Raw genomic sequence first — 16,627 nt, 5'->3', positions numbered from 1 at the left:
TATATATATATATATATATATACTGTGCGCAGCGTATTTACATTTAAAATTTTCATACTTGAAATTTTTTTTAAAATTTCAAGTAGGAACACCCTGGCTGACATGCCTGGAGCGAACGGTAAAAAGTCGATTACCGTAATGATCCAGATGTACTGTACTCCGTGAAAACCGTATTTGTAGAATAATAAATTTTAAACCTTAAGATTTTTTAAGCGGAATGGATGAAACTGTAATTACCGCCGAGGAGTAAACAGGTCTAATTTATTATAATCGTACTTTGGGTTTTCAGGGTGAATGGTCAGGGGGTCACTAACAAGCAAGTACCTAACAAACGGGAACAAGTACTATTTCACAGTACTTGTTCCCGTACTGTGAAAATAGGGGAAAAAAGTGTTTCGAAAAAATTTTCGCAGATGTTGGTAACTGACCAGTGAAGTAATACGGAAGTTTATCAAACCAAATCATGTGTTCAATAAGCTTTTAAATTGCTGTAATCTTTTCGTCTTTACACCTCAGGCAACTGAAATTCAAAAATCCACAAAAAACCTTACTAGAGTAGCGTGAGATAATGCAAGTACATAACTTCGAATTTGAAAATTCCATTGATACAGTACCCCAAAAACATAACCGATGTCCTTCCTTCATTTGCTCCATTGATACAGTACCCCAGAAGCAATAACCGATGTCCACTAACTGCACTTGTCAGAATTGCTGGAATTGGAATTCAAATAACTGCAAGCACTGCAAACTGAAAAGCTGCCCGAGTCAGATAAAATAAAATAAACCTTTCCTTGCTTTCGCAATAAATTATTATGGCGATCCGGCTTCTACGCAGCGGCCAGCCTGCGGCACATGGTAAGCCACGTGGATAAAACGAATGACCAATGGCCAGCCGCCTACTGACTGGGTACGGCAGCTGTACGCACTGAGCCACTGACCACTATATTCTGCGAATTACGGATAAGAGTTCACATCAGGACACGCTGGTCTGACTGCGTCCATCGATCAGTAATGCATTATCCTTTCACGAAGATTTTAGCTTACACAAAGTATTCTTAGGGCCTTTGGCTAACTATTAGTAACGAGTAAGGTCTGACGATGGTCAGGACCATATCGTTAGCGGAGTTCCCTTGTATCGTAAAAACATTCTTCGGACCATCTTTATCGCATCATTTATGCTAACGATGTTTGGAAGCGTTAACTAAAACCAGGACTGCGTTGTGCTCCACGGAACAGAATATTCAGATTAATACTATCAGTCATAAACAGGTACGTCAAACCCTGGTGGGAATTTTGAGAGTGGTCTCAAAAATTTCAGTGTTTCACGGAGAATCGAATAAACTTTTTGTAGTGATTCGCTGGCTAGAGTATAATCGTTGAATAAATAAGAAGCAGAGATCTGCGTTTGCTTTTGGTATATGTGGTACGATCAATGGACCTGTCCATCCCCTGATGTACTTAATATGCCAGCGAACAATGGGGATGGAGTACTGTTCTCTAGGGTAGGGTATAGCGTATGAATTAATTGCAGCAATGAATACATGGGGCGGATTTGTGGAATATCACGTGCCTACTCCCATCGACGTCGACCGGAACATCGAAGCCAATCCCGTGGTGGACTGCGCGTCCATCGCTGAACTGCTGCTCAAGTACGGGCCAAAGCGCCCCATCAGGGAAAATGCTGCTGTCCCCTCCCCCAGCGCCCTGCCCCCCGAACCGAGCCCCGTCGCCGCCGCCAATGTTCCCGAACTGCCCCTTAATCCCCCCGCGGGCACCTCCGAGCAAGAGACACCGCTCGAAACCCCAGTGTCGACAGTACCAGTGCTCTCACTGGACGGGAATGTCGACGCCATCATCCCCACCTCTGTTACTGTTGATCCGCAACTCCCCTCACCGGTTGCACAACCGGTCTTTGTTATTCCGGTAACCGAGTTGAATAAGCTGCTGGAACAGCATGGGGCTACGGTTGTCGGTGGAAATCTTCTGCTTCCGGTACTGCCCAATCAGTGTCCAGCGGCTATCGAAGCGCCGACTCAGGGTGGGAGCATTCCGACGGAGGCCTGCAGGTAACCAAAACTTGCTGTCGATTTGTGGCTTTTCCTGAACATGTGTTTTCTGTACGAATCTGCATCTTCAGCTGTATTATCTTCCAGTTCATTTTGGTGGTTACTTTTGATTCCTTTGATTTTATTTAGGTGTTCCTTGGGCTTTAATAGTGATTTATTTATCTAATCTGGAATACTATTTGTTTATCCAGAACTCATCAGAGAAACTGCTCTAATAAGTCTGATTCTGTTGTACTCTGTATTTGTTGAATAACGTTATACGGTTATTACTTAACACAGAAGCTGTTCGTTTAAATTTTTAATGTTCTTTTCATCCTTTTGTGTTTTTATTTTTTGCAACGTGTACAGATAAGAGCGCAGATTAATGCGTTATGCGCTTTTATAATCCTGTTGTCCTACAACTCACTCAGCTGTCATGCTTTTCCTTGCTGAAATTGTACCGATAGCTTGATTTATTAATCATCATGTCCAATGTCCAGATGACTTGGTTTTTTGTACCTATTGTCCCATATTTCTTTGTTCTGCTTTTTAGGCATTTCTTCAATTAATTTACTGTACTTTTTCTATAGTCCGATCCAAGAAGCTCTATCCCCAATGGTTCAAAGCATGACGTCGACTTTGCCTGGTCCACAACTGACCGAAATGCCGGACACTCCGTCGGAAGCGTTTATAGAATCTCCACTGGCGGCACCAATTGTGTCTGTAGACGACGAGTCCAACAGCTCCACAAGTACCATTACCGCCTACGTTGTTTCGCCTACATCGTCATTGTCAAGGAAGCGTAGTCGACAGAACAGCGAGGACCCCTTCGACAGCGTGGACGGTGCATCCCGAACTGACTCTGATGCCGGATGGGTCAAGCATTTCGAGACGGAGGAAGCGCATGAGCGCTGCAATCAGATTTCCATTCTGCCAGTAATGCCCACCGTCACGTTGATTCCTTTTCCAAGGTACGATTATTGTTATAAATTGTTGTCTTTTTCCTCTTTAATAACTGATTTGTTGGATATTTTTATGTGTACAGTCTGTAGTTCGAGTTACTGTGCAGATAAAACTATTATTTTATTATTAAGATAAAGCTATTGAGCAGAAATAACTGAATGGTTTATCCTCTCCGGCAGTGGACAACGTCATCAGAACCATTCTAACATCAAATATGTAACTTAAGAAATCCATCAGGTCTCAATATTGGTGAAAAATTCGGAATGCTTTTTAGAAATAACCAGATTGAGACGTGATATCCACTTTCAACGTAATGCCGATAGCAAGCCAGTTTTAAGTGCAGTATTTACTATTAAATTTCGCTTCTACAGAGATGAAAACATACTATCGCAACCGTTTCCAAGTCGAGTGGACGGTATTGAACTGAAAGTTACCAAACAGCCGGAAACTCATCACAGGGCGCGTTACCGTACCGAAGGGAGCCGGGGCTGCGTTAAAGATCGCTCACGTATGCATTGTCCAGAAGTTCAGGTAATCATTCCTGTAAAGATGCAGAATCAGTAATTATGCTAACAAGTAAGCGTACAGGTTTTGCAAGTCTAGAATATCGTTGCTTCGCCACAGTTTTCAAAAGGTCTGACCGTAAATTATAAAACAAGTCCGAAAAGGGTATCATAAATTTCGTAATGCAATTTGTAACATAATGCAAAATGATTACAAATGAAACGAAAAAATTAAATGCTAAAATGGAAATAAAGAATGGTAAAATGAAAAATATGCCTAAATTTTTTTAACATGTTTGTACGAATTAATGTTTATTTTTATGCGATACATGTAGTTGACTGGATATGGCGGCCTAGATGGAGTTCTTCTGGTCTTCCTCGCAAGTGAGAGCGGTCCCGTGCACCCTCACAACACATACCGAGCGATCCGGGCTGGAGGCAGAAAGGCTACCGGGTGCAGCTACGTAAAATTTGGGTCAATAGATGTCCTGCAGATGGAGATCAAACCATCCAAACAGTGGACGGTCAAGTACGTATGACTGTCTAAACTCTAAATGGTACTCGTATCTAGGCTAATGATTCTAATTCCAGAATTATACCAGGTGCTGAGGTGCTTGGTTGTGTTTTATTCTTTTCACTTGGCTTACTGCAGCAGTACGGTACAATATGAAATTCACTTTGCTTGGTTTAGAGTCGACAACATGGGCATAATGAAACTACGCAATACCGATCTGGATGGACATTGTCCGCGTCGGTCAGCTAAAGGTGCGGCAACGAAACGGAGCCGGAAGGTTCGCCTGGCATTTCGAGCTATTGTGCCGCTGTCCAGTGGGGAAACGCTCACTCTACAAACGGTTTCCACTCCGATTTCGTGTAGTAAGCCGTTCTTGTTATAACGTTAACGACCTTCACTGTAGACTTGTACTTTAGTATCGAAATATTTTGATTTTCATATTGGTAGCAAAATCCATGTCCAAATGCATTTTTAATTTTTGAAGTTGTCTCACATTTTTGCAATTATTTAAAAATTAGACCAGCAGCTCATTTAGAAACTGGACCACTCTTTCATGTCTTGATTAAATCTGGAAAGTGTTCGATAAGACCAGCTCATAAGCTTGCAATATAGGCGCTGCGCCGGGCCAACCCGAAATTATCCACCTATCTCACGATGAATATGCTGCAGCCGGCGGACTGGACTTAATAATTTTAGGGAAGAATTTTCTGAAAGATGATAGCAAAGTATGGATATCAGAGAAATGCGAAGGTAGTGCTTATTTTGAAACATCATCACACTTACTGTTGACAAAGTTTAATTTATTTGGGTTATGTATAATAGACGACGAGGTGATATGGGAGACTACCATGCCATTGAAATCGGAGTTTTACCACAACACACACATTGTCGCTACGGTCCCGCCGTACCACCAAACAAATATTCCCACGCCCGTTATAGTATGGGTGACGGTCAAAAACCGCAATGGGAAAGAAAGCGACCCCGTCCGATTTCGATACGTTCCAAATTCGTGCATGAAAGGTATCAGCGCTAACTTTAATGCCTGATGGAGTGTTTGTATCGGTTTTTATTGGTTTTTTTTAGTAATTCACGAGCATAATTTTGATAAACTGTATTATTTTCAGAATTCTTAACGAATGAATCTTGCTTTACTTCCGCAACTTGTACGCCTACCAATAAGGAGTCCGACGTTCCGCTTTCTATGGCGCCCGATTATACGAACGCTTTCTATCCCCTGGACTTCTTTGGAACGGATAGCCAGGATAACGCTTCCAGTGAACAAGTGTTCAATGATCTTCTGTTGGATATTTTCGGATCAGCTGTTCTTCCGGAAGGCTGTCAGCAAGTTTTGTCGGGAGTGGCCGACGTATCGCTGGTTGATCGCTCAAATTAAATACTAATACTCAACGATGTGTTTTTGTTTATTTTCTTCATTATAGCAGTGGAAGTTTTTTTTTACCGTTCCATAGTTGTTGTGCATGCGATTTTTGTTAATTTGGAACGTTTATTTAAATTATTTGACTTTCTTTTCAATCGGACCGTTTTAGACCGGTTATCTGTAAATATAATAGTTTCACAAATGCACAAAATGTTACAATATCTTTCGCTCTTATTACTTTTGCAAACTTTCATTTGTATTTTGTACCATGTATTTCGAAACGTGTAGCTCTCGTCATGGGACACCGGAACTGAAACGAGAAGACGCCGTAAAGTAACAAATCAATCTTTGGTTTATTCTATTATGGTTGGGTTTTCTTTGCGCTGTGCTGCAGTAATACTGGCTGTGCGCTTCTTACAGGGATTTACATTCGATCACCTGCAAAAGCAGTTAACAAGACGCGGGACGGTAACTTGCTACACTAGTAACCAAAGACAGCATCGGCGTCAGAAGAAGTTATAAATCTTTCCAGAATGTCGTCCTATGCTCTGAATAAACTTCACAATATCCATCACCATTCCTGGTTGTGTAGTAGCGGGCAGAGAGCAGCAGCCGGAAGTCTGTGTCGGCGCACTGGTGGTTGTTGCAGTCAGCTGGCATCGCCAGGCACAACTATTAACAATATAATCGGGGCAATCGCCGAATGCTCGTTTTTTCCTTCCCGCAGCGGTTGTCGGACGGGTACTCTTCGTTGGCCTCGGGGACGTGAGTCGCGTGGTAGTCGTGGAGGTGGTCGGGGCACTGGTATCCGTCGTAGTGGTTGTGGTTGTAGTCGAAGTTGTTGCACTGGTGGTGGTGGTGATCGGCGGAGGCGGCGTAGTCGTAGTGCTGCTAGTCGATGTGGTGGTAGACGAGCTGGTAGTGTAAGGTGGTGACGAAGTGGCGGTGCTGGCAGTCGACGTCGTGCTCGTGGTCGAAGCAAGGGTCACCATGGATGTTGCTGTCTGACTCTGTGTCGTGGTTGGTGCCGGTAATTCCGAAATCCACCCGGAAGTTGTGCTTGTAGTCGCGACGCCGGTGCTGGTTGTGTATATGGGGCTGTAACAGTTAGAACTTACACACTGCTGGAAACAATTGTAGACGTTTTGTTCAGAAAACTGTCGACTGATTGGAGATGGTAGACGGTCACTTCTACGAATGTTTGATGAGTACCAGAGAGACCGGATTCCATTTGGATAAGCTAGCTCCGGTTCGCAGCTTTTTACAGCGCACATAAAGACGAGAAAAACAAAAACATGGCTGTATTGTTTATGGACCATTACTGGGCGAGCTCGAGACAAACTGAGGATTATATGCCCATAATGTTTTTGCTAAGATACAGCCAAAACAAAGGCTATAATATCGTGCCAGAACAAATTTTATGTAGACACAAAAGGGCGTACTTAGGGCGTAGGGCGTAGGGCACAAAAAGGGCGTAAAAAGTGAAAAAAATCGCGTTGCAGTTCAGGTTTTACAAAATCTTCGGGCAGACACTAACGTTTTTTGTGCTAGCTAAAAATTTATTGTTATCCTAGAGGCATCTTTGTTGTGGGTCCATTAACCTAACCGATACCAAAGCGAAGTAAATGCGGCAAAAATTTTAACACCAACATCTTGGCATAGAATTATACGTAGAACTTAATGTGACGTAGGTTTTCGAATTATTTGTACCAATAACACCTTTTGTGTATTCAAAGTAAAATAAAATGCTCCTGTACGGATAAGTTAACTATTATCCGTCTATCACATGCAAATATTTTCAGAATAACACTAATAATTGATCACCTGGTACGTCTGATGCAAAACGATATTAAACTGGTTGCCGAACACACGGAAACTACAGCACAGCGTTTGTTAAAGTTCTTGCACTATTGTGTTACAACAATGACTCAGCTAAAACTAAAACTCGCATTAGCTAATCATTTCGTTTTCCTTATTAACGACTTCCGGCTTATTAGCAATACTGCCGTATCACCGTCATTAACTTCCACGCGGAATCCGAGCTCATTAAAATTTCTGTAATCGTACCGCGTATACGTAGCTATTCGCTGCCGTGGAGCTTATTGTTAACAAGTCCCTTAGCATTATTTGCAGTTTTTTGTAAGTATCCCCTAAAGACAAATTCTGTACAAGGTAGCGTGACTAATTCGTAATGGCGTACAACACATGTTTGTTCACGCACACCGGCGCAAGCTGTTGAGAAATTCTCCATAATTTTCTTATTACAAATCCGGTCTTCTAGAAGCACCTGTATGTACAAGCACATTACAGTATTTTTTCTGATATATCGAACCAACCTGAGAGACTGGCGTATGGACAATAACCGGAATGTGGCGGTAATAAATAGTATGATGTTTTAAAAATGTCGGGGGCATCCAAATTATTGTCGAAGATATATATAAACACAGCAGTGTTGATTTGATCAGTACACTTCACTAATTGGCTTAAAGCAGTAATTTCCTGCAGCCAATCTTGCGATCAGTTTACCTTACCATTAATATTGCTCTCGAAAATGCTGCGCCAAGTCGTGTTTTTATCGTTGATTATCGGAGCTCTGGCCGGTTTTGGCAGTAAGTTGCGCATGCTTCTAAAATCTAAAATACATGAATATCCTGCTAGCGCGTTTAGACTGTTAGTGGCGTTAAACCGGAAATTGTATTGCGTTAACATGTATTTTTTAAATTACTATATACATATTCTATCACCGTTGCTGCAATAATATGTAATCAAGGTAGTGAAACAACTATACTGGCGCATTTAAAGTAAGTAACTAACAATTTTCAGGGTTCAATGATAATTTCGGTAACAACAACTTCGGCAATCCGGGATTTAATCAATTCGGGAACCCAGGGTTTGGTGGCGGTAATTTCGGTAGTCAGAACTCAGGGTTCGACCAGAGTGCATTCCAAAGCCAAGACCAGGCAGCTGGTAACGCTGCTGGCGCCGGAAATGCAGCGGTAGGCGGTGAAGGTCAAGCCCAGAGCATTAACAAAGCCGATCACCAAGCGGACGGCAGACGCACCCAGTCCAGTGGTCTCAGTGCCAACACCGCCCAGGGTACCGGTGGAGTAACGGCCGGTGGCGCCGCCCAAGCCGGTGGTCAAACAGCCAGCCAGAAAGCCGGACAACGACAACGCGGCTTCAATAACAACAATTTCCAAAGTTTTGGTGGTTTTAAATAAACAATTCTATTTTCCTGTACATCTACTGGTGCGAACGACATCAACAAGTATTTTTCCCTGTTGTTGTGATTTGGATTTTCTATAATAAAAATTCAGGCAATCTGAAATTCTTTCACCCGTTGGTTCCCATAGTTTTCATCTTCACATGGCGCAGTCCTTTCGTTCTAGGCTAACTGAGAACCCATGACGGCAGGCTGTCAATTACTCCTCCAGAAACTGCATGTGTAGTAGGAGTACCTGGCCAGCTCACCATTCGAAAATTAACTGGACGAACGCAACAACATTGCACTAATGTAGAAAGCTATCTCCATGTCATCATTCTTGCATTTTAACAAAAGGAAGTTGTAAACCGAAAACCCCTGTAAAACGACCCAAGAAGACCACTGTGCAACGAAAACGGATGAAGTATCAACCTAACCATGTGGTTTAAAAGCCACCTGTCGTAAGACATCGTGTGAAAAATAAGGTGACCACGAATAACATCGGTGGTACGTTTTTTATCATTTACAGTATCGCCAGATGCCCTATATAGCCTGAAGTGAGTATGGGCGAACCTTGCATATATACTTTGGTAGCTATTCCAGCTACATAAAATGTTTTTGCATTTTACGTGGACTTTTGCATTATTCGGCCACGGTTTTAAATTAAGGAGCCATAGATGCTCACTTGGAAAAGTATTGACGATGAATCTGCCTACGCTTTCCCAACCCTGTTGCCTGATGAAAAGTAAAAAGAATCAACGATACATACCCAAAATGATAGCATTTTCGACCATATGTGTCAGTCGCGGGCTGCGGTCGATGTGGACGGAAGCTACCAATATTATAATGGTTAGACGCACAATTAAAGAGCTACCGAAAGAAATTATATAACTTGGATCCCTTTTGTCCGAGGCTTTGGATGAACTTGACAATGTCAAAAGACATTCCCGAGTCGGGCTCGGGGTTGGCGCCCCAACCGTGTCCGTTTTGGTACGCCGTGGTGGTGGTTTGATACTGACCCCATCCTGGCGTTACCGGCCACCAAGTAGTGGTAAATGCATACTGGCAGTTCCAAGCACAGTTGTTCACCACGTAGTCTGGACAGTCGTTGAAGGCACGCTTCTTTCGGCCAGCGGCCGTTGTTGTGGTTGTTGTAGTGGTGGTCGTGGACGTGGTCGTTGTGCCGGTTGTGGTGGTAGTAGTAGGGCCAGTAGTCGTGGAACCACTTGTGGTCGTACCGGTACCGGTTGTCGTGGTGCCAGTAGCAGTAGTACTAGTAGTAGTTGGACCAGCGGTTGTAGTAGAAGTAGTGTAAATGAGACAGCCACTGTAGCTGTTGATGCAGTTTGTAAAGCACGTATAGTAATCGGACCCGTAGTACTGCCGACTGTCTGGTGCGATGTCTCGGCTGTTGCCTTGGGACGCCGTGGATTTAATTCGCGCAAGCGGCACCGGGTCGGTGGTGTAGCCGTTAATGTAAAGCACAAAAAGTACCCACCTCCAAAACATTTTAAGTTCGTGCCGGTAAAAGCCCATGGCTACCGTAATTATTATTGATGCCTGTTAAATGCCCCTATAATATCTGCACAGCTGCACCCACGTGCACTATGCTCGAAAGGCTCGGAAAGGTCAACTGAGTGGAAGAAAATAACGTGAGTGGAACAGACCACGTTCCGCTGTAGCTGTACTTCGAATAAAAAACAGTAAGAAAGCCATGGTTTATATTTGTGTCTACAGTATACAGTTATTACTAACACCAGCTGCAGGCGCTGTGTCGTGTTAAGTCCATTAACCCGACGTTAGCGAACATACTCTATCTGGTTAAAACGGGATGTCGGTTAATTAAAAGGGCTGAAATTTATATCTTTAATAATTAATTTTCATGTTTTACAAAGTATTACAACGGCCCATGGCGCATCTTCACCGAATCAGCTGTTTTCATATGCCACAAAATTACTGTCTGTATGTTTTACTATTCCACGTTTTTTCCAATCGTAGCTGCCGCATTAGCCTGGATTTTTTTATTAAGTTCATGGATCTGGTTCGGATTGGAAGCAAAACTGATCACGTTTCCAATGAACGGCAGTTTATGCGTTCCGCAAATTCGTGCTGTTTGAGTATCCGTACAGTGCATCAAGCTTGTAACCATAAAGATGCGTATTCGGAACCCAGCGCGTTGCTATCAGAAAATGTTTATGACAGATTGGCTAATCGCACAAATGACATTTTTCTCATTAGATGTGCGACCATGGGGATGCCAAATTCCAAAATTTACTTCTTAAGTAACATCCGATAGTTTCTCCTCTTTTCGGTTTTTATATGTCCATACTGGACGATGAACTTTGGCATAATGGCTGCAGGACCTGTTCAGGTGATAAACTGGAAAATTAAATTAAAATTGTGCGCAGCAAGTTAATGATCGGCCTCCCGGCAAGGTTTGTTGACGTATCTAAACGAAGAGCAATGCCTGTAGAGCGTAGACGAACCCAGTGCTGTAAAACATTTTGCTTAGAAAAGTTTCAGATTTAGAGTTTTCGAAAATATAAAGGCATTGAAAATATCAAGTTTTTGAGAATATCATGCACATAAAACTCGGCCGTATTTTGTTGACATGTAAATTGTAAGTCGTAACACGGTGTACAGTACGTAGTATTACATATCAGCAATCGCTCTATCTTTGCGACTTTAATTTAGCAAATACAGAGTACGTAACAACACATAACAACTAATTACTGTATACACAACGATTTGTAGTTATGCCCAACAAAAAGCAAGCAGTATAAATGACTGATTTTTTTATATTTGTTCGGCTGAAGTGACGATTACTTGTACAATTATTTCAATAAATACACCCATAAAAGCACTAACGCAGCATCATCGTCGGAAGAAATTGTACAACTTTGCACCCTTTTGACCTAAACTCTGGATAAATTTAATAATGTCAATTGATAATCCTTGGTCCTGCTCCGGTCTGGCGCCCCACCCATGACCTCCCTGGTACAAGGGCGTTGTGGTTTGCGTTGTCATCCCCCAGCCACTGTAGCCGGTTGGCTGGCACATTGACTGACAGTCAGTGAGCACCGAATACGGACATCCGGGACAGGAAAAGGTCGCTCCAGCTGTTGTTGGGTATCCCGTTGTCCACCATCCGGTTGTCGTTGTGGTGGTGGTCGTTGTGGTGGTGGTCGTTGTGGTAGTCGGGGTCGTATAGCAATACGGTCGACAGTTGTTCTCAATACATGCCGCTGCACAGGAGCTGTCACCTGGATAGTACACAAATTGCCGGCTGTCGGATGAGAAATCTCTGGCGTTCTGCGCGCGGGATGGGGACAGTCCATAACTGATTCGAATAGGAACCGAATCTCCCGAGCAGAAGAAAACCGCATGACATAATGAAAATATTAACTTAGGCAAAAACATTGTCTGTAACTTCTTTCGAAAGAATTCTTTCATCCGAAAGACGTTAATATGTAGTTATGAAGTGATTTTATAACTCACCAGCTGCCAAATGTTAAAAGTTTCAACAAGACTGTAGCTAAAAATGGTTCTTCTGGCGTTGCCTGCCTTGTAAGAAAAACAAAGCTTATTAAAAATGACTGCAAATGCAGATATTGTTTTGTATTTGTGTAAGGGAATTTGTTTCTTGATATAAGCCGGCTGAGGATTTCCACAGCAGTGTAAACGCTACCCGTAGTCGTTTTTTATCCTGGAGGGCAAATGACCATATAGACCCCGTGGGACAGTACGTCCTTGATACGATGCGCCTTTGACCTTTAGATCTTTTTTTGCTGAGCAGATACCAGAGTTTTGATGATAATACTGCAATTAACAGTATTTATTTCTTGCGAATACACATTATTGCAGATTTAAAGGTTATTTGCTGGTAAAAATGGAAGCCATATGTTGTCATACGGCACACTATTTAGTACGTTATCGGTTCCATTGTATGATTATACTAAAACGTCAATCTATTCACCAAGAACATGTGGATGCAAATTTTATTTTGTTTTAACAACGGTTTTGCGGATTCTCTTAGCAAAAACTGGTAGGTGTCTTGGCCACAATTTGAGAACAGCGGACTGTACAGATCTCAAATCTTTACAAATCCCCGCATGCATACAGTATACTCGTATTGTAAATTTGCGGCTGCCAAGCAAGCGCTTCGATGCCCACCTTCGTAAACTGTAATATTGCATGTATCGTTCTAACCATAAGAAGCCGCGTGCCGCTGTTTTTTTTAAGCTTTGATGATGCTGACAGAAGCAAGAACGCACAGAAGGTTTCCTTTATTACACCAAATTATTGCGTTTATGATCCGTCAAATCTGCCAGAGAATTATTACCCAAGCATAATTTCGTCCCGTAACAAGCAAATACAAACACGCAGTGGTCCGTGGAAATTATGCACAGTATAACCGTGAAAATTGGCGTACCACAGAGTTCTGTCTTTCGAATCGCTCATCAGTTAATCACTGTACAAAAGCGCACCAGTGGAAATCGGCGGAGAGGATTCCGAATGCATGATGGCATACAAATCCGCACAATTGCTGTTTCGTTTTGCAAAGGATTAGGAATTATCGGCAGCGGTCAGTCATCGAACAACATACTCCGAATAGCCCAACGAGACTGACTGTGGCGGAAACAGCAGTTGCCGGTACTTCTATCCCGATTCCAAACCTCGTAAACAACAGCTAACATACGTAATGGAATCAAAGAATTCAATGAGAAACAATGAAATCTCGGCCCTAAAACAAATCCCGTCCTAGGGCAGAGACCATGTCGAAATTGTCCCATCGGTCATGGATGGATGGCAGGTTCACAATGAGAAAGCTCAAACCACGGCGCAACTGCCCGCTGCGGAATTTAAGAAGTACGATAAAAAGAAGAGTTCAGAGACAGAAGAAGAAAATACAAGATCATTCAAGAACTGAAAATTTAAACTATTTATATAACCTGCCCAAACTCAGCTCACAAGCGAATCTCGCAAAATCGAATCGCGAGATGTTTGCTGATAAGGTGACACATAGCACTGTGACAGCAGTTGCTGGGAAGGTAACCGCTAACAAACTGTTACAAAAGCCGAAAGAATCCTGCTCTAGCTACTGTACAAGTCCTTGCATGCAAGGGTGGTGGTCAAGTAATAAAGGTTGCCGTCGACATGTTCAACACATGTTAAAAGACAGCTTTATATTTCGTTAGCCATAATACGATAAGGAATTACACAATTACGGTACGGTAGTTCTTTAAGTGCTGGCACCAACAGAGATTTCCTCGTTAATTAGTGGTTGCCTTTTATACGCAAACGCTATAAATTTTGTTTCCTTTTTATCAGTATAACACCTGCAAGGAAAAAAAATTCCATATGTATAAATGACCCTAAGTACAGTATCAACGGAAGTTACTGAATGAAATACTAGCTCGATCGTCCAAGTCTGAGGAGGCTGAACTTGTTAAGTGTCAGAAAGGTTAGGTTACGACCGTTATGTTAAATAATTAAATTTTTGTGCTCGTACTCGTACCAGCTTGCATATGATGGTGCGCGGTTTTCCGGTACTGTATTAATCCCGTTTTATCAAATATTATTATAAGGACAAATGTGCTTCTTGAGAAAAAAAGTTAGTGATTCGATCGATTTACATACTTTTATTTTTCCTGGAAAGCCCTACAATGGTCTGGCAAGTTTTGCGTATGAACGCAATTGTCACAGTAATTAAAGCGTACACAAGTGTGGGCAGATTGTTAACCTACAGAGTACTTTAGGTTGAATATTGAAACGCGATGGTAAAAAATATGTTCTACCCTAAACTGATACCGAACGTATTTTATTCCAATCTGCACAATCTCAGTCAAAAAAGTCAGATCTCAGCTGCCTCAGTACTTCCGGGGAAATTATGGTGGCAAGGTACGGCATTGTGGTCGTGCACCAATACCGTCGGAAAAGATGTTTCGCATTCCCAAAAATTTGCACAAGCGCAAAGTGCACGTACGCTCTTTGGTTATACATTGCATTACCGTACGCTAACCGAACTGACTCATTAATGTCCATGGCTGCTTGCAAATATTCCGGTTACAGTAGTCCCCTCGGGGCCAATATCGCGGTCGTTTCAAATAATCGCCTGAGCCTGACCAGTACGTACAGTACAAACGCACATGGAACTGTCGCGAACTTTCCAGATAACTCCCGCTGATTTTCTTCTTACGATTCCGGTGTATCAGCAGTGCTTGTGCGCAGGTTCCAACAAATCCGTCTTGCATTTACGGCCTGGCACAAGACCGACAACTCGGAATATGCCGGTAATAAGACACAAGATAATAATTCTTATGGCGCCTCGTTAGCGCACCAAGTTTTCTGCTTGGCGCTCGTATATATAGGTGCAAGCAATAGTTTTGGACAAACATTACTTATTGCCTGTCTCTTGTCGTCTAGCCGGCTCAAAATAATAAATCGTTCCCGCAGCACCGAACAAAAAATGTTGACGCAAGCTGTGTTTTTATTCCTTCTCGTTGGAGCCCTTGCGTTTCCTACCCGTAAGTACCAGGCTGTGCTATAAGCTTAAAACAGTACGTATTAAGAACAGAAATACTTTTGTATTTGAATTTAATGTAGAATAAACGTGGAGACCTCAGTCCCGTTGCATGTTTCATTTTCGTTTTGCTTACAGTTAGCTAATGCGTTTCTATTTATAGAATTTGGAAACTTTGGTCAGAGCGGTGCTTTTGACAGCAGCAATTTCCAAAGCCAAGATCAGTCCCAAGGTAATGCGGCGGGTGCCGGTAATGCTGCAGTCGGGGGCACCGGATCCGCCCAGAGCATTAACAAGGCCGACCACCAAGCCGATGGCAAGCGAACCCAGTCCAGCGGCCTGAGCGCCAACACCGCCCAGGGTACCGGCGGTGTGAGTGCCGGCGGCGCAGCTCAAGCCGGTGGTCAGACAGCCAGCCAGAAAGCCGGACAGCGTCAGCAGGCTTTCCAGGGTACCAACTTTGGCACTACGGGCTTTGGTGGTCAACCTCAATTTGGTAACTTTGGCGGCCCTGGAAATGGATTTTCTAACCCCAATGCTGGCTTTGTTTCTGGTCCTGGCTTTGGTGGTAACAATTTTGGTACCTCCAGCAATCTCGGCAACCAGAATTTCAACAAGCAGACTCAATCGGGCGGTAATGCCGCTGGAGCCGGTACAGCCTCCGCCATCAATGGACAGGCGACGAGCCTAAACACAGCCGACCAGTTTGCCGATCAGCACGGAGATAGAGAAAGTGGCACAAGTGCGAACGCGGCCGACGGCTTTAACCCCAACACCCAAGGCGCTGCGCAAGCTGGTGGTGCCACCCAGGGACTCAAGCAGGGATCGAGGTTTAATGCTTTCAACAATCAGTTTAGCAATGGATTTTAAACGATGTTTCCTGTTAATGAATGAAGTGTGATATTAAATAAATATAAAGATTTATTATTGCATAAATGCATTGGTGATCTAAATTAGAGTCACAGATTTTGAAAAAATGGCAAAAGTTGTAAAAAGGCAAAATAATCTGACACAAATGAATGCTAAAAAACCGAAAATAAATCTGACGCCATAAACGTGGGATTTCAAACCGGGTTTTGTCGTTATGTAAGATGACAGTTCGGTGACAATTAAAACTTGGTAAGGTGATCACGTTATCATAAAGTGATAGTTAACGATGAACAGCCACAATAATTTTAGGTTGGTGCATAAATTTTGTGGCCAATAAAAACCGGTTATTTGGCAATCTCATCAAAGTTTAGCAGAAATAGCAGCAGAAGTATTGTAGAAAGGGAAATAGTTTCTTTTGAGGCACAGAATAGGGAAAGGGACAAATTATGTTAAAACATGACAGCTAAAGCTAAAGGAGTGTCCATAATTATTGAACCGATTGCCTTAATTACAGTATGTAAAGGGTTTGAAGGTTAGCACTTTGCGGACGTAGCCGCGTTATATCTACAGTATAGTACCATGTAATTATGAGAACATGCAACTTTAAGACATCCATTACCATAGTTGGG

At 42.7% G+C, this 16,627-nt stretch overlaps 4 protein-coding genes across 4 annotated transcripts; 3 read left to right on the top strand and 1 right to left on the bottom strand.

Annotated features, from left to right (window-relative positions):
* The first annotated feature begins 1,033 nt into the window (after positions 1-1,033).
* LOC129601014 (nuclear factor of activated T-cells, cytoplasmic 2-like) lies at positions 1,034-5,571 on the top strand. The gene is made up of 9 exons (XM_055499708.1): positions 1,034-1,269; positions 1,532-2,066; positions 2,636-3,016; positions 3,380-3,539; positions 3,847-4,040; positions 4,203-4,387; positions 4,638-4,775; positions 4,848-5,045; positions 5,150-5,571. Exons 2-9 carry the CDS (start codon positions 1,534-1,536, stop codon positions 5,416-5,418), a joined length of 2,058 nt encoding a protein of 685 aa, XP_055355683.1. The 5' UTR covers positions 1,034-1,269; positions 1,532-1,533; the 3' UTR covers positions 5,419-5,571.
* Positions 5,572-5,760: 189 nt separating this feature from the next.
* On the bottom strand, positions 5,761-7,293 carry LOC129601012 (integumentary mucin C.1-like). The gene is made up of 2 exons (XM_055499706.1): positions 6,616-7,293; positions 5,761-6,501 (listed from the first exon to the last, which is right to left on the bottom strand). Exons 1-2 carry the CDS (start codon positions 6,720-6,722, stop codon positions 5,910-5,912), a joined length of 699 nt encoding a protein of 232 aa, XP_055355681.1. The 5' UTR covers positions 6,723-7,293; the 3' UTR covers positions 5,761-5,909.
* Positions 7,294-7,807: 514 nt separating this feature from the next.
* On the top strand, positions 7,808-8,731 carry LOC129600996 (uncharacterized PPE family protein PPE12-like). Its single transcript, XM_055499687.1, has 2 exons — positions 7,808-8,012; positions 8,227-8,731. The coding sequence occupies exons 1-2, from the start codon at positions 7,955-7,957 to the stop codon at positions 8,622-8,624; spliced, it is 456 nt and encodes a 151-aa protein (XP_055355662.1). The 5' UTR covers positions 7,808-7,954; the 3' UTR covers positions 8,625-8,731.
* Positions 8,732-14,851: 6,120 nt separating this feature from the next.
* Positions 14,852-16,188, top strand: LOC129600995 (uncharacterized transmembrane protein DDB_G0289901-like). The gene is made up of 2 exons (XM_055499685.1): positions 14,852-15,132; positions 15,292-16,188. Exons 1-2 carry the CDS (start codon positions 15,075-15,077, stop codon positions 15,996-15,998), a joined length of 765 nt encoding a protein of 254 aa, XP_055355660.1. The 5' UTR covers positions 14,852-15,074; the 3' UTR covers positions 15,999-16,188.
* The last annotated feature ends 439 nt before the right edge of the window (positions 16,189-16,627 follow it).

This window comes from Paramacrobiotus metropolitanus, unplaced genomic scaffold, assembly GCF_019649055.1.
Source record: "Paramacrobiotus metropolitanus isolate TYO unplaced genomic scaffold, Prichtersi_v1.0 Parri_scaffold0000208, whole genome shotgun sequence".
NCBI lineage: Eukaryota > Metazoa > Tardigrada > Eutardigrada > Parachela > Macrobiotidae > Paramacrobiotus > Paramacrobiotus metropolitanus.
The sequence above is the reverse complement of the archived record's forward strand: the minus strand, read 5'-3'. Positions and strand labels throughout refer to the sequence as shown.

Bases quoted from the DNA above. Each gene is read 5' to 3' on its own strand.
- LOC129601014 (XM_055499708.1), top strand. From the start codon at position 1,534: ATGAATACATGGGGCGGATTTGTGGAATATCACGTGCCTACTCCCATC. The intron at 4,776-4,847 runs GTAGTGCTTATT...TATGTATAATAG, and splicing joins GATATCAGAGAAATGCGAAG to ACGACGAGGTGATATGGGAG. The intron at 5,046-5,149 runs GTATCAGCGCTA...TATTATTTTCAG, and splicing joins TCCAAATTCGTGCATGAAAG to AATTCTTAACGAATGAATCT.
- LOC129601012 (XM_055499706.1), bottom strand. From the start codon at position 6,722: ATGGTCCATAAACAATACAGCCATGTTTTTGTTTTTCTCGTCTTTATG. The intron at 6,502-6,615 runs GTACTCATCAAA...TAACTGTTACAG, and splicing joins AATGGAATCCGGTCTCTCTG to CCCCATATACACAACCAGCA.
- LOC129600996 (XM_055499687.1), top strand. From the start codon at position 7,955: ATGCTGCGCCAAGTCGTGTTTTTATCGTTGATTATCGGAGCTCTGGCC. The intron at 8,013-8,226 runs GTAAGTTGCGCA...AACAATTTTCAG, and splicing joins AGCTCTGGCCGGTTTTGGCA to GGTTCAATGATAATTTCGGT.
- LOC129600995 (XM_055499685.1), top strand. From the start codon at position 15,075: ATGTTGACGCAAGCTGTGTTTTTATTCCTTCTCGTTGGAGCCCTTGCG. The intron at 15,133-15,291 runs GTAAGTACCAGG...TTCTATTTATAG, and splicing joins AGCCCTTGCGTTTCCTACCC to AATTTGGAAACTTTGGTCAG.